Source organism: Erithacus rubecula (assembly GCF_903797595.1).
Source record: "Erithacus rubecula genome assembly, chromosome: 12".
NCBI lineage: Eukaryota > Metazoa > Chordata > Aves > Passeriformes > Muscicapidae > Erithacus > Erithacus rubecula.
Genome location: NC_136664.1, coordinates 13,197,873 through 13,212,793, shown reverse-complemented (window position 1 = coordinate 13,212,793; position 14,921 = coordinate 13,197,873). Strand labels below are relative to the sequence as shown.

At 38.7% G+C, this 14,921-nt stretch overlaps 1 protein-coding gene across 4 annotated transcripts in view; it reads left to right on the top strand.

The window, feature by feature from the left end:
* Window positions 1-3,698, top strand: part of PHKB (phosphorylase kinase regulatory subunit beta) — a 68,921-nt gene extending 65,223 nt beyond the window's left edge. For all 4 annotated transcript variants that reach the window (XM_079315841.1, XM_079315840.1, XM_079315843.1 and 1 more), the window contains 2 exons: window positions 375-515; window positions 2,732-3,698. In XM_079315841.1, the coding sequence (XP_079171967.1) occupies window positions 375-515; window positions 2,732-2,869 (279 nt within the window). In that variant the 3' untranslated portion in view covers window positions 2,870-3,698. The remainder of the gene's footprint in view (window positions 1-374; window positions 516-2,731) is intronic.
* The last annotated feature ends 11,223 nt before the right edge of the window (window positions 3,699-14,921 follow it).

Genomic DNA, 14,921 nt, shown 5'->3' with positions numbered 1-14,921 from the left:
CAGAACACCAAATGCTGAGGTCCAGTGTTTGCTGCTTTTCACTCTCTCCACAGCATTTGTGCAGCCACACAGTGAACTGAATAAAATGGAAAATAACTTCCCTGGCTCCCATCCAAGTTAGATGTTAATGTCAATCATTTACACCATGCCCTTACCTAGGCAGTCACCAGCAATTGTAACCTTTCATAAAAGCCTGCTTTTCCACTGATTCTTTTATCAAAGTCAGAATTCTATTATCTGTGGACTATTACCTGTGCCATTATTAAATGGCTTCCTGCTTGAAAGAGGCATATGCAATTACCAGCACTGCTATTATGTAACCTGAATTCTGAAAAATGAAATTTAAAGTCTTACAATCTTTTTCTGCCTTCTAGTTGCTGATGGTTATATCTGTTATTTTGGAGAGAAATCCTGAGTTAGAGTTCCAGGATAAAGTGGACTTGGACAAAGTGGTGCAAGAAGCATTTCGTGACTTTCAGAAAGATCACAGCAATGCAAAGGGAGCTGAAAATCAAGTGAGTAAAATATTGCTGTCTTACAGAATTTACCATTCTTATTGAAGTTACTTCTAAATGTTAATTCTGTGCAGTTCAGAGTAAAAAGCAATTGATAGAAGTTCAGAACAGAACACAAATAAGAAATTAATATACCCAAGTGCAGCCTAGGTCTGAAAAGAGCCTCTAAGCAGAGATGAAAGAGGTGCACTTTATTGCTGAGTTGTAAATTCAGAATGTTACGGTAAGGAGAATACTCTGTGTTCCATGGCTCTGAAATGGGACTCTCAGTAAGCTGGAAGAGGTATCCTCAAAGGAGAAAGAATTCATTAGGAGGGACACTAGAACAGAGAAGAGTTAAAAATAACAAAATAAAAGAAAAAATCCTAAAGCTCATCAAGGAAGCGTGAACTTAGGATCTTATGTACACAGAGAATAAGGAAACTTTAATAACCAAGAAATTCATATTGACAGTATTAAAGTAAGAACTTGAGATACAGAAGTGTTCTTAGTTACTGATTTTTCTGCTAGAATTGCATTCATGAACTGGCAAACGTTTGGCTAAAATTCAAATAAAGGAATAAATGCTTTTAATATTTACTTCACTAGAATTTTAAGTTTTATGCTTTAAAGATCTCTGAATATTCTCACTACAAGTATTGGTGCCTCAAAGCTCTGAAATTCTGTAATGAAGCCAGGTTTATTGGCCTGGTTGAAGGAGGAGATAAGAGAAAAGCAGTGGGACAAGTCCCAGAGCTCCTGAGGATGATCTTCCTCGCTCCAGCTGGCATTTTATTGTCGACAGTATATTTGAAGTTATCTCTGCTAGCTCTGAAGAATCTATTGATTCATAACATTGACATGCAACAGCCCTTCCTCTACTGAATTTAAAAAATATGCTCCTTTAAAATGTGAGGAAGGATGTGCTGCTTAAGAACTCTTTCAAATGTTTCAATGTTCACTTTTTTGCCACTGACTTTTTGTCCTATGATTTGAAAGCAAGCCAGATACCCAGCCCCAGCAGTGTGTCAATTTGCACAATGCCTTTGTTAGAAAAGAACACAATTCCTGGAAATTATGATCCTTTTGGCCTGTGTTGGAGGGTAGTGAGTGACTCTGTGGCCATAGCAAAACCACCCATCATCCACACAAATGGCTCTCAAGTGCCAGCTCCACACAGCATCTGGAATTTGCTCCTACTTGTGTGACAAGCTGCAAATCCCCAATGGCTGCAAACAAAAAGAAAATTCCATGCCAACCCCAAGTTTTACTGGTGCTGCCCTAGCCTCTGTTGAAGTGATGGATTTTTTTCCTCCAAGCCCAGACCTACAGAATAATGCTATTTTGTCTCTTAGAAAGAGCCCCAGATTTAGAGTTTTGAATAGTATTTAAGGTTGTTGTCAGCTCCTTGCATTAAAATTTTCTGGCTCATCCCAGGTGGATGCCTGCTGGCAGGTAACTGTAACCCTGTCTGGAATTGTTCTTAGGGTATTGTCTCAAGGTTTCCTAACCCTGCTGAAAACTCCTGATTTGAGTGAACTATGGTCTTCTATTAAATGGACTTGCAAATCTTTTGATCTTTGTTAATTTGCTTTTAACATGTAACAAATATCAAAAGTATTTATTGTAGTAAGTTCACACACACCCTAAAACTACAGAAGTCTTAATATTTTTTCCGCACAATCTCTGCCCTTGATTTAATAAAAGTAACCAATTTCCTGAATTAAAGTATTAAACCTTTTTTAGAGCAGCTAATACATAATTTGAGAGTAAGCAGGTGTTTTAATGTCACTAACTGTGAAAAACAGGTGTTCAGTGAAGGACACTTATTTTGGTGATCTGATTAATGAATGAGTTCATGTGCTACCTGTGGTTTGGATCTTGGATTTTTTCCTTCTGAATAAATCTTCAGTCAGTTTACACACAAGGCCCTGGCTCACCATTCTACCACACAGGCATCACACAGCTGCATGTTTTAGGAGAGCAGTTGTTCTCTGACAGCTATGACATTTTAAAAAATGTTAAGAAGGTGGTATCTGTGCAGTCCTGGAAAACTTACTGAGGAAATAGATGCAGGTAAGTATATATGGGAGATTTCTGAAAATTGAGCAGAATTATTCTCTGGAGTCCAAAAAACACATTTGCATTTTTTAACATATCTGATGTTGTTCTTGTTTCCCTGTGTGTGGCTGCTTTCCACATTCACACTAATGGCAGCCTCTGTTCCCTCTCTGCAGAGTGACATGACTGCATTCTACAACACCCACCCACTTGGAAAAAAGGGAACCTGCAGCTACTTGAGCAAGGCTGTGATCACTTTGCTGCTGGAAGGGGAAATGAAATCAAGCAACGATGATCCTTGCACCATTAGCTAAAGCTTGGCACACAGCATGGGAATTGTTGCTTTCCTTAGTGTTCTATATATTTTTCAAGCCTATTTTAAGGGACTGGTTTGAAGGGTAACCCTGCCTAGTGACACAAATGCATTCTATCCTTTGCTGAAAGAAGTGCCATTAAAGATACCAAGTGCCACCAGATTTTTTCCTTTCTCAACTATGCAGCATGAAACTGAGCACATGAAGTTAGTCCTATGGTATTTGATTAAGTTGAATGGGAATGTATTTATGATCTTAAAATATGCATTTTCTGTAGCTGGTAAATTGAAGGGAACGGCAGATTTTGTCTTTATACCTCTATTTATTTATAATTGCAGACAAGTAGAAGATAAATTAATAAGCATACCAATCAGTGTGGAAATACAAAAACTGAATTATTTTCTTATATTCTACAGACAAATTGGAGGTGAAATATTTGTTATTCTCTTAATGTTTTCTTTATCAGTTCAAGTGACAGCATTCATTTAATGTGTTGGGTTTTTTTAATTTACAGGTTAGTAACTTGATATACAGGTTTCATCCTAGTAGAGCAACTTTTTATCTCTAGTAATTCACATCACTGTATTTTCCCAGCTGTTATTTAAACATCTGTCCATTAACAAGGGAAATGTAACACAATAAAAACTGGTTTTTAAAAAAAGGCAAAAAACTGTATTTAAATTAAAATCAATGAAGAAATAACTTTGTATTACATATGTTATCATGGTACTGAAAAATTTGAGATACACTTATTTATCTCCTAAATGTGTGAAAACACTGTATGCTATATGCTTTATTTTGGTGAAAATAATAAAAAGCAAATGCTTGTAAAAAACAAACCCTGTCAAAAATACTTTAAGTGACATGCAAAGAACCTCCTGCTGACCTTTGTGGCAGCCTTTGACCTGTGCTGGAACCATCTTGCAGCACTGAAGTGCCACTTTTAGCAGCACAAAACACACTTAAGCTCCAGAACAGTTCCTCAAACATTTCTAATTAAACTGATAGTGTATGAGTTGTTGCCACACTGATGTCCAAGGCAGCTTTCAGAGGGCAAAGCCCGTGGTCCTGCTGCTGCCCTTGCTGTGACACAAATATTTATCTGTGCAAGCAGGGTGGGGGTGGCAGGGGACACCCCAACACTGGGGCTGGGCCCAGCCTGTGCAGTGTCTGTGCCTGGAGCAGCTGTGCTGGCAGCAGGCTGAGCCTCTCCTTCAAACAGTGCAACATGACCTGGGAGTCACCAACTGCAATGGATTCCACTTGTCCTTTTTGTTAAATGTTGCCTGCAGCTGGCCATGGCTCAGTGATGACAGAGTAGCAAGATCTCTGTCTCTAGCAGATTTTAACAATGATATTTGAAATGGACTTACCTCGTGCCATGCAATAAAGAACATAACTCTTATAACATAGTCTACAAACTGTAAATCCTACTGAAAGGACCCAATCCTTTACCTACAGACCCTACACATTACTGCAGGAGCACTGGCAGTTTCTTAGACAGTAGCTCAGATTTTGGATTTGCAGTTGCATTTGATTTAAAGTGTAATTCACTTTAATTCTTACCCCTCCTTTCTCTCTTGATCCATTAGCACCTCAATTATTGGTAAGCCTCAGGTTTGCTGACCTTGGTCTCAATTTTAGAACTGCAAATGAATGAAAATGCCAGTGACCATTTACCATTTCACAAACCTGGAGTGAAAATCCATGCACACTGTTCCTGTTTTCCTTTATAGCCTTGAACACATAATTTATGAAATTATGATTGGGACAATTTTTCAGCTGCTACAAAATAAGGATAAATGAGAAGATGAAGATACAAAAATCCAGCAGATTTTTGAAAAAAATTCTCTGAAAAAGGTTCTTGAATCTGAAGGGAAAATACCATTAATTTTTCTCTTGGTGAAGTAGGAACAAGACCTAGGAGCTTGACACAAATGGCTCTCACAGCCTGCCTTTTAAATTATAGCTTTATAAGATAACACAAGATAATTGGAATAGAAACTAAAATTTATATTAAATATTTTTCTACATTATAAAATAGGATAGCAGAAAAAAAGGGTAAACCAGACAGTTTTTAAACAGCCCCATCTCAAGTGATGTGTGGTTAATATTGAACGAGTTTGGTCCTAATATCTTTAAAAACATTCTGCCTCAAAAGGATAAGGAAGGAGATGCCTTTGGGGTTACAAATTAGTAACTGCAGGTGCAACAGTCACTACAGTGCCTTGTGTACTTGCAGGACCTACTGGCAATAGAGTTGCTCCAGACACTGAATAAAGAAGTCCCAAAGGTTTCACACCATTCAGTTCCTTTATTATACACCTTCACAGTGCTCCAAAACCTGAAAACTCATTCTGCTTACAGGGGGAGGTAAGATCCATTAAAACAATGGGAAAACAACCTTTTTTTTTTTTTTTTTTTTTTATTCTATCATATAGTCTTGAGAAGACCAAATTATTTTAGTTAAGCAAACCACAGGAAAAATACATCCTCTGTTATTGGAAAAAAGGGACATACCAATCTTCAGTGTCAATTCCTGATGTAAACACACATAATCCCACCCCCCTCTCCAGCCCCAAACTCAGTCACCTTCTGTTTTACCAAAACCACAGTGTTCACACTGGATTCCTGTGCCACTTAATAGGTGTCATGTTCCCAGTGCACCAGACATTTCAGGTGCAGGAGTCCTCAGGAGAATTCAGGAGGGAAGAAGTTGACACAGGCAGTTCAAGGCTTTCCTGGCATTTTTGCTCTTGGCTTTGTTGCTCTCCTCCACATGAATTTTCAGACTTATTTTCTTACAAATCAGTCTGTGCTACTGATACTGAACAGATAAAAAAAAAAGTGCACAACAGGTTAATAATAAAACAGTCTCTGAGAAATCCTCTTTGTTAGTTTTTAATCCAGCACAGCTGTAAGTGCAGTAAGAGATGCAGATCTGAACAGGCTTTTTTTGGCTCAGTCCTGGAGCAGGGGAGGTGATGGTGTCACAACACTGATGGGGCATTTTTCTGAGCAATGTTTTCTCATGGTAGCAGCAGTTCTAGCATTACTGACATAATACCATTCTGCTTTTGTTTTCACTGCTATTTAAAATACTTCCTTAAACCTTATACATTGAGTTCATGCCATAAAAATAGATTCCTTAAGAAATGGTCATCAGTCACAATTAGTGTAATTTTATGTTCATGTACCTTCTGCAGCTTTCAAGAAAGTCTACTTGCTTGGCCAGTGGCATTTTTAAGACTGAAAATTATCCTTCTGTAAAAATTCTTTTCAGCTATATGAGTGTTACAATACTAATATCACTGGAAGTAGAAGATATATTTAATAAAAAAAACATCAATACAGTCAGAGCATTTACCTAGAAGAGACTTTGTATATAGTTGATAAGAGGAAAAAATAAATGTACCGAAGAAAGTGGGAGTGGTGAGGCAATCTGATGCTTTACACATAAATTAAAAAAATACTAGGATGCAATTAATTCCACTGAAGCCTATATATCTCATCCAAAAAATCAATCCAAAAAATGGCTTGATTGAATTTTTAGATAATTACTATCCACAAAACTCCTGCCAAATATATTCTGTTCTCCAGAAGCGTGACAGTCTTTTAAGCTAATGAACTAAGCCTTGCAGCATGGGAAGAGAAAATTAAATGAGCAAGAAAATCTTTGCTGTGCTATAAACACAAAATGCAACAGTGTTGGAAAAGAGGGCTGAGAGCCCAAAGGAAATGTGCAGGGTTATACCCACTGTCCCTACCCCCCTCTGCTCCTTTCACACTCAGTCCAAATCATGGGTGTGAGTATGGGGAGAAGGTAAGGAGGAAACTCAGCTGGGGTCTCAGGTGGAGAGAAGCTAAAGGGTCTCCTCTAGGGGTTTGTTTTTGGGAGTGGAATAAGGAATGGGCATTCTTTTCATTTACCCATGTAGCACTCTGGCATTAGGAACTACCAAGGGTATCTTCTCCACCTGAACATGCTTTTCCTTTTGCACATCTGCAGGAGCTGGAACAAAAACAAATGCAGAAAAAACAGACATAAGGAATGTAAAAGGCTACATGGGGTTGGTCTTTCCTGAATGAGATTCTCCTAAAGGCTTGCAAGGGTTCCTTCTGTAACCTTTCATAGCTGTGCATGTTTCTGACAAGGGGAGGGAGACAGGACTAAACAACTTCCCCTTTCCACAGAAATACATACAGGATAATTGCTACTTTTTTCAGATCAGGTCAAAAATTAACCTTCCTATTTCATAAAATAACAGTCTTTTGAGACAAAAAGATACTCTTTGGAACAGAGGGTCCTGCTAGCACCTGACAGTAAGGATTGATCTCATCAGAGCCTTGTCCTTTTGGGCAAGTGGCAGGAAGCTCAGAAAGCCCATAAAGAATGCCATGGTTGATGTTTTTAGGGAATTTGAGGCCACGAAAAGGGAGGGAAAGGGTGACATCATGCATAAGAAAAAAAATATGTAGGAATAATTTCTTACTTAAATTTCATACTAGTGAAACAAAAGAAAGAGATCTCTGTGTCTTGCCACATCAGGAAATCCACTGCAATCCAGGTGCAAGGCCTGTATGAGGAGAGGGCATCATGCTGGTTTGTATCTGCACCACAGACCTAAACCTTGCATATCACTCCATTCTGGTAGGAAACACAATTTACTAAAAAGGAACTTGCAAGTAAAGAACACCTCCTAAACCCACTTTCTACCCCATCACTGGAGAATAATGTATGGATGTCCCCCTTGGGTTATGTTCCAAAAAATAAAACATACAATGTAATTCCTCTTTGATGGGGACTGGTACTATTTATTCAGGTATGTATTTTTTGACATTGTTGCCCAAGCTGCCTACAAGCATCTCAAGTTCCTGCTTTGCTTGTTGAAAGCTCCTGTAGCAGTCAGTGATCCCTGCAGCAGGGCTGCCAGCTGTGCCAGTACAGCTGGAATTCCTGATACTGCTCGTGGGGAGTCACCTGGCTGCATTCAGATCTCACAGGAGGGGACTAATCTGAGTCATGGGCAAGCAAACCCAGCAGATTTTTGGGTTCCAGTGACAGGCTGTGTGTATTTAGTGAGGTGTGCTGCACAGCTGAACTTGCATTGCCTGAAGATAAATTATACTGCAACATTTCTAAAGGAAACATTAACCATGTGCTTAGAGAAGATTGTAGCACATTCTGTTAACCTGAAGTGTTTGTGCATTCACTCTACAATCAATGATAAGTAATAAAAACAAAGCAGAAAGAAAATGTTAACAAGGTTTTCATATACTTGAAAGGTGTTTAACATTGCTGGCTAGGACATAAAAGCATTGCAAAAAAAGAGAAAACCATCTTTAAGAATGCAAAAATGAATCCCTGCAGTTTCATTCCATGTCTCTAAACTGAGCTAGGTAACTAAACCCAAAATGCTTTTCTTTGTGAACAAATACCCTTCCCCACGATGTTTTTTCTCAGTGCTAGGGACCTCAGAGGTTTAAATACAAGTGAAATGATTTAAGTACTTGCTGTGCTTTGGTCTTACTTTTGGTGATTTCCTCTTCTCCAAGGATGCAGAAGACCCAAGTGCAAAATTAGGAAAAAGAGATGGATAGAGGGCCAGGCAAAGAACTCAAGAAAGGTGTTTTGTCACATGGCCAAGCATGGCTGCTGTAAACCCTGCAAGCACCAGGCACAGGGAAATCAATTTTCCAACCTGCTTCCTGACCACCTCAGAGCACATCTGGAAGATATGATGGTGAAAATATCAGTGAACAGTCCCAGCCCATCCCATCTGTGTGTGCTCCCACCACTGGTACCAGCCAGATCTGGAGCCCTGTGCCCCACTGATGCTTCCTGCTGGCTGGGAGGCCAAGAGCTTTTGGGCAGGATTGTTGGGCAGGATCACAGGACACTTCCTGAGCTGTCCCTGGACATGCAGTCAGCAGGGCTATCACTAGCCAGCCTCGTACCTGCTTTGTTCCTCTGCCTCATTTTACTCCAGTCAAAGCAGTAACATCACAAATATTTCCCAAAGACTGTACCCACCTCACTGTTGTGCTGCTGGAAAAGGTAAATTATTGTATTCACAAGAATCCTTCCAAATGAGAAGTCTAGGTTGGCAGTCTCATTTTTTGATCTCTGCTGGAGAAAAGCTGATGTATCATTAGAAATTTTTCTTCTCCCAACCAACTGAGAGGTAACTGCCCTCACAGCACCCAGTCAAGTATTGTATTTCTAGCTGCAATAAATGCTCTCTCTCTTCAAAGCACAGATGTTTTACAGAAAAAATGCAAGTGACTTCTGCTCCAGAGCCCTGGCAGGCTCCTGTGCCTCTCATTTATGAGCAGGAAGGCACCTGCTTAAGTACCATGCTTGGGGAGGCTACAGTCCTTCCTCCTGTATATTTTCTGCTAACATCTTTTGTGCCACAAAAAGTATTGGAATAATTTAACATATATTCTAAAAATGCAAATACATTGTGAAACCTTTGTCTTGAAATTTTATTTTTGTTAGGTGTATTAAAACCATTTTATAGTGAGATACGAGAATGTGAAAACAATTAATAGTATTTGGATCTCATTTATCTTTTAAGTTGTTTCCAAAATCCTCTTATCATGCAGAAATTGTAATGTCCTTCCTGTCCTTTGAGGCGTTGGCCAAGACAGAGAATGCTCATCAACCCTTCTCAAATTAAACTTTCTTCACAATGCAGGTTTTCAGATTCAGTGCTGTCAGCCTCTGTTTCAGTTCCATGATTCACACAAGCTTTGGATCAAGCCTCAAGTGACAAAATGAATTTACTGCTTCTAGATATTTATTTTTTTACCTTAACGCTGTCTGCCTCCCAGCACTGGAGTATTCATTACCTTAGATGAGATTAATTGTGTGCTTATGAGAACCCATTTGTATCTTGAAGCCTTTATATTAAATATCTCATTACCTCAACTGGCTACAAAATTCTTTTCCCAGTTACATCATCTTGCATTGGACCTGACTCTGGTTTGTTTTAAATGCTTTTGTTTCAGAACACTTCACTTGACATACAAAAATAAAACAAAATGTACATTTTGGGATATAAATAACAGAGGTTAAGAGACAGCTGAAGTGGATGTCCTGTGGTCATTGACACCTCCCCTCTCACACAGATTGCAGTGGCACTGCCCTAATGACACTGCAATTTGCATATAGAAAAGGAGAAACCTTCAAAGACAGCAGCAGTTCATTAATTTTAATGTAAGCCACCCAAAAAATGCATAAAGCAGAGGTAAATATTTGTCCATGAGGTGTCAGCTATCTCTTCTAGTCCATCATGATACATTATTATTTCTTCTGTACCTAAATGACCTGTCAGACTGGAATGCTGTTCTGAACCAAGCTTCAGTTATAGAATTATTGCTTCAAAAATATTTTGTAGTTACTTGCAAAGCAAGGATTTGAGATGGAAGGCTTATATAAGAGAGAAGATGGAGGACAAGGACAAATAAAGAGTTGGTTTCCTGTTCTTATTACTGCCCAGGCAATAGCAGTTCATTCTTTCAAATAATTTTAAGATTTTTGTTGACATTGCTTTTGAATATAATCACCTAAGCCTTAACTGACAACCAAACCATCACTAAATGATTGAAATCAATATCAAGAAATTAAAAAGCAGCATAAAATACTTAAATTTGAATCATTCAAAAATCCAGAATACACTTGTTCTGCATTCCTGCCCACCTTTAAGCACAGTTCTTGGGCTTGCAAATTCCATACATATAATTTTTAGATGCAAATACTTAAAGCTGATATCTAAAAATTTGGCCTCCTACAAAGACAGGAGCAGACACAGAAATGCCTTTGTGGCATTTTCTGTTAGTGGCCCCTGTTTACATGACCAAAGCCACTCTATCCTGAGCTGGCACAAACCTTTGTGCAGCCCACCCTCAAACTGTCCCTTTGTCATGCTGTGCTTTTTCAGCAGAGTGACACATGGCACTGCAGATAGAGCCACTATCCAACATTAATGCTTCATAATGACTGCTGATGCTCTTAGAAGATGGAATGACATCTCCATGAATAAAAAATACCACTTGGCCATAATGTAAGCATTATTTCCCTTCCCACTGCACTCAGAAGCACATTACACTGTAGATAACCCACAGGGGAGACTGGTCTGTTTTGCAAACTCTGCTGTAGGCTTCACCCCAAAGCCAGAGCTCCAACCCCAACCTTTGCCTGGAAAGAGCTTTTGCAGAGGATTTTGTCATCAGTACAAAGGCCTCTACAGAAAATGGGCTCAGTGTAAGACAGGGAAGCAAAAACCCCACAAAGGTCTCACTGCAGGATTTGAGTCTTCTTCCATTTGTTGTTCAAAACAGAGATAATGTATAGGAAGGTATTTATATCCTAGTCATATAGAACATTCATAGGTACAGAACCAGAACTTCAATTTCTACAGGACTTTTAGTAAAACAATTCCTGTGTTCATTCCACTGACAAGATGTGGAACATTTCATTTGTATCTCAGCTAGGGATCTATTAAGACAGTAAGATTAATTTACTCAGAGCTTCCTACCAGATGAACTTGAATCAATTTTAGATTGCTGAAAAACAGATCTTGTACAGAAAGGTGAGTCCAATACAATCTAACTGACAAATCACTTTCAATGTAAAACTTCAATACAAAACACACTTCAGTATTCACAACTTCCTCTGAAATCTACAGTGGTTTTGATCAAAGAGTCAAGTAAAAATTGGTCCAAACCTTACAAAATCTGACCCCCAGAACCAGCATAGTTTTGGGATAGAAAAAGAGGAAAGGAGCAGAGCGAACTTTATTTTAGATCCTCTCTTAGAGGAGCCCTGGTAACAGAGACTCAGTTAGGACAGGTCATGAATAAAGCCACACCTATATTAAAGCACTAGCTAGACTCAGACACTCCTAGAACAACAGCTCTTCAATGCAGAAATCCACTACAGACCATTCATGATAACATTTCAAGATATTGCATTTTACTTATTTCTGCTAAAAACCTTCTGCCATGAAGTTACAACAAATTTATTTTTTTATTAAGTTTTATTACAGCACTACTAAACTACTTTTATTAAAAATGCAGTCTGGCATCAGGCCAGCAAGTGGGGCCATTTTTGAACAGGATTTTCAAATATATTCACTTGAACTGTGGGATGCTGCTCTCAGCTATACTAGTGGTAAGGTTTCCATTAGTGTCTGAGTGAATAATGAACAATTCCCCAAGTGTTACCCATATTTTCTTTCCCCTGAGGCTGCCACTGACTTTTCCTGTGACTCCAGTCCCTCCTCTCTGCTCCTTGCCCCATCCAGCTGTTCCAAAGGTTCCAGCATGATGTGTTTGAGGCTGCCAGCTCAAATTTACAATTTGTTAAATAAGTCTACAGGGGGATACAAAACAAAAAATTACTTCAGAATATCCACCATGCCTTTTATGTAATCTTTCAGAAAACCTCCAATATCCAAGCCTGCAGACTGGGAGCTGGTCCATGAAGTTTGGTACTGACAAACTTCAATAACATTTTAGAAGAGAACTCGGCAGCTGTCTGGCATTAGCCCTCCAGTTTCCATGGATACAACAATTAGATCAGCACAAACAAAGCAGCTGAAATTTTCCAATGAATAGTATTTTACATCACTCTCTCACATAAAAATCCTGGTGACAATAGACATGTTAAAAATACTGGATTTTTTTAGTTGAAAGCCCACCCACAGAAGCAACACTGTTAAAATAAAGGTTGTACAATAAAAGAAAATAAATCCAGCATTTTACCTTCTCAATTTAGATAAGGAAGACTACATGGAGAAGGAAAGATTATTATTATTATTATTTACTAAAAAATTATTTTCAGTTACATAGGCTTTTTTGCAATACTAACATAATTTAGAAAGAAGCTTTGCAAATTTAGAAGGAGCTTTGCAAATACATCCAACTTGTTTATGCTGCTCCCAAAATATGATACCCACAGACAGAAATTCTGAGCCAAGAAAAAAAAAAAATTAAACTCACTGGAAACACTTAATACACTGAGGCCAGTAATAGGAATATGCAATGACTGCAAGCAGGTAACTTGTAAACATAGAAGGCTGCATGAAAATCTCAAAAGAAGAAAAATCTTGGGTAATCAAGTTTGTCACAAGCTTTGTTACTTCTGGTGTGCCTAAGAGGTGCCATCCACTGTGCTTTCTGCATCACTGTGGAACAAATCTCATGCCTCTGTTTCTAGTAAGGAAGCCACTCAGGAAGCTCAAGCTTCTCCAAGATGCAGGAAAACATGACTAAATACAAGGAAGGAAAGTTTGGATTCCCTTCTCATCAGGCACTGTTTTTACAGACATAAATAAATACACAAAGTTTGCCAGGAGAGATTTCTCTGTTGATTTCTTCTATAATTTATTTTGAACCACAAGCAACTTCCTCTTACAGATTTGATATTAATTATTAAATTCTCTGAGAAGAGCTGTTGTGCTAAAATCCTTTATGGGTGTTATTAATTCTTTCATAATTTAAAAACATTCATAAGTCAGAAATTCAAAGCCTATATCCATTAACCAGCCAAAACCAAGGTTGTAATCTCTTTAAATTGAAAGTGTAACATATTGTGAATATTAATTACATTTTGTTATTACATCATATAACTTTTTTTACTAGTAGTTTCAGATTTCTCTGAGTTTTCCCAATTGAAGGGCTAGCAACACTTACACTAAACTTCCATTCAGCATGTTCTACCCTCAGACACTTTGTGCAAATTCCACAAAGCACTCTCTGGATTCTCTGATGGGCAAACAGGCTCATATACACCAGAGAGCACACAGACAACTGGCTGTGGCACAACTGGGTTTTTAGTGATTCTCACAGCATGCAAATTTAAAGGCTGAATGTCTCATACGAAATTAAGAGACAGATTTATAAGTTATACTAGACTCAGATACCAGAGAGAGGTAACTGTTGATGCAAATGAGCCTTTCCAGTTGTTAGTGTGAGTCAGCAGAGGGAGCAGGGACAGGGCTGGCACTGCTCCCTCCTGTCCCCAGCCTCCAGTCTGGACCTGCCACAGGAAGAGGGAGCAGCTGAAAACATCCTGCACCTGCTTTACTTTACTCTGGGGCCCAAGAGCTGAGAAGGCAGCTGCACTCAACAGCTCCAGTTCAGATTTTTGTGCCTCCTCTTCTCAAAGCTCAAGGTACAATTAGTTGCTCTTGTTATTTACCACTGCAAACTTGGTGCTTGGGCTTATTTTTGTTCCCACCACTCCATTCCATACAGATTTCCACCCAAATCTCTGCTGTCTGACTGCCCCAAAATTTTCTACTAGGAAAGAACAGCAGTCTATCCCAAATCCAGAGTTCCACAAAACCAGAGCAATCCCCTTGCTCTCCACTTCAAAGGGAACCACAAAAATAGTTGGAACAGCTGATACAACATAATGGCTAGGATAGAAGAAGGGAAATGTGAAATCCTAATTCTGGAATGACAAAATGGCTCAAACATGATTTGTTTCTAGAGAAAAAGGACTGTTCAGGCTCCCCTATAAAATAGCTTTCCCTGTATTCACTATTAATGAGAGTCAGCAAGGACCAGCAGAAGGAAAGCAGGCACAGAGGAGTATAGGAAAATGGGAAAAAAGGAAAAATCCACCAGAGAATGGCATGGCTTCACTGGCACTGCTGTATTGTCTTTTCCTGTCTCTCCAGTTTAACCAGGGAAGTTAACATCTCTCCTTTACTTTTGATAAAGGAGGGGAGAGCTAGGCCATTGAAAGAGAATCAATCTATATTATGTGCTACAAAAGTTAGTCTAACAACAGATTAAAGAAAGCCTCAAAAATTAAGTAAAGACTACTGCATGTTTTTTAGTGTCTAACTCCATAACCAGAGCAAGGGGGATATATATATATATATACATATTCATCAAAAGTCTACATGGCAAGATTTAAAAAAACCCAAGACATTAATGTGGAGACAGTCAACAATTCAAGACAGGAACTATTTAAATGAAATTATTTAAAGACTGAAATAGCATCAGCTATTCTGGGGAAGCAGAATTTATTTCA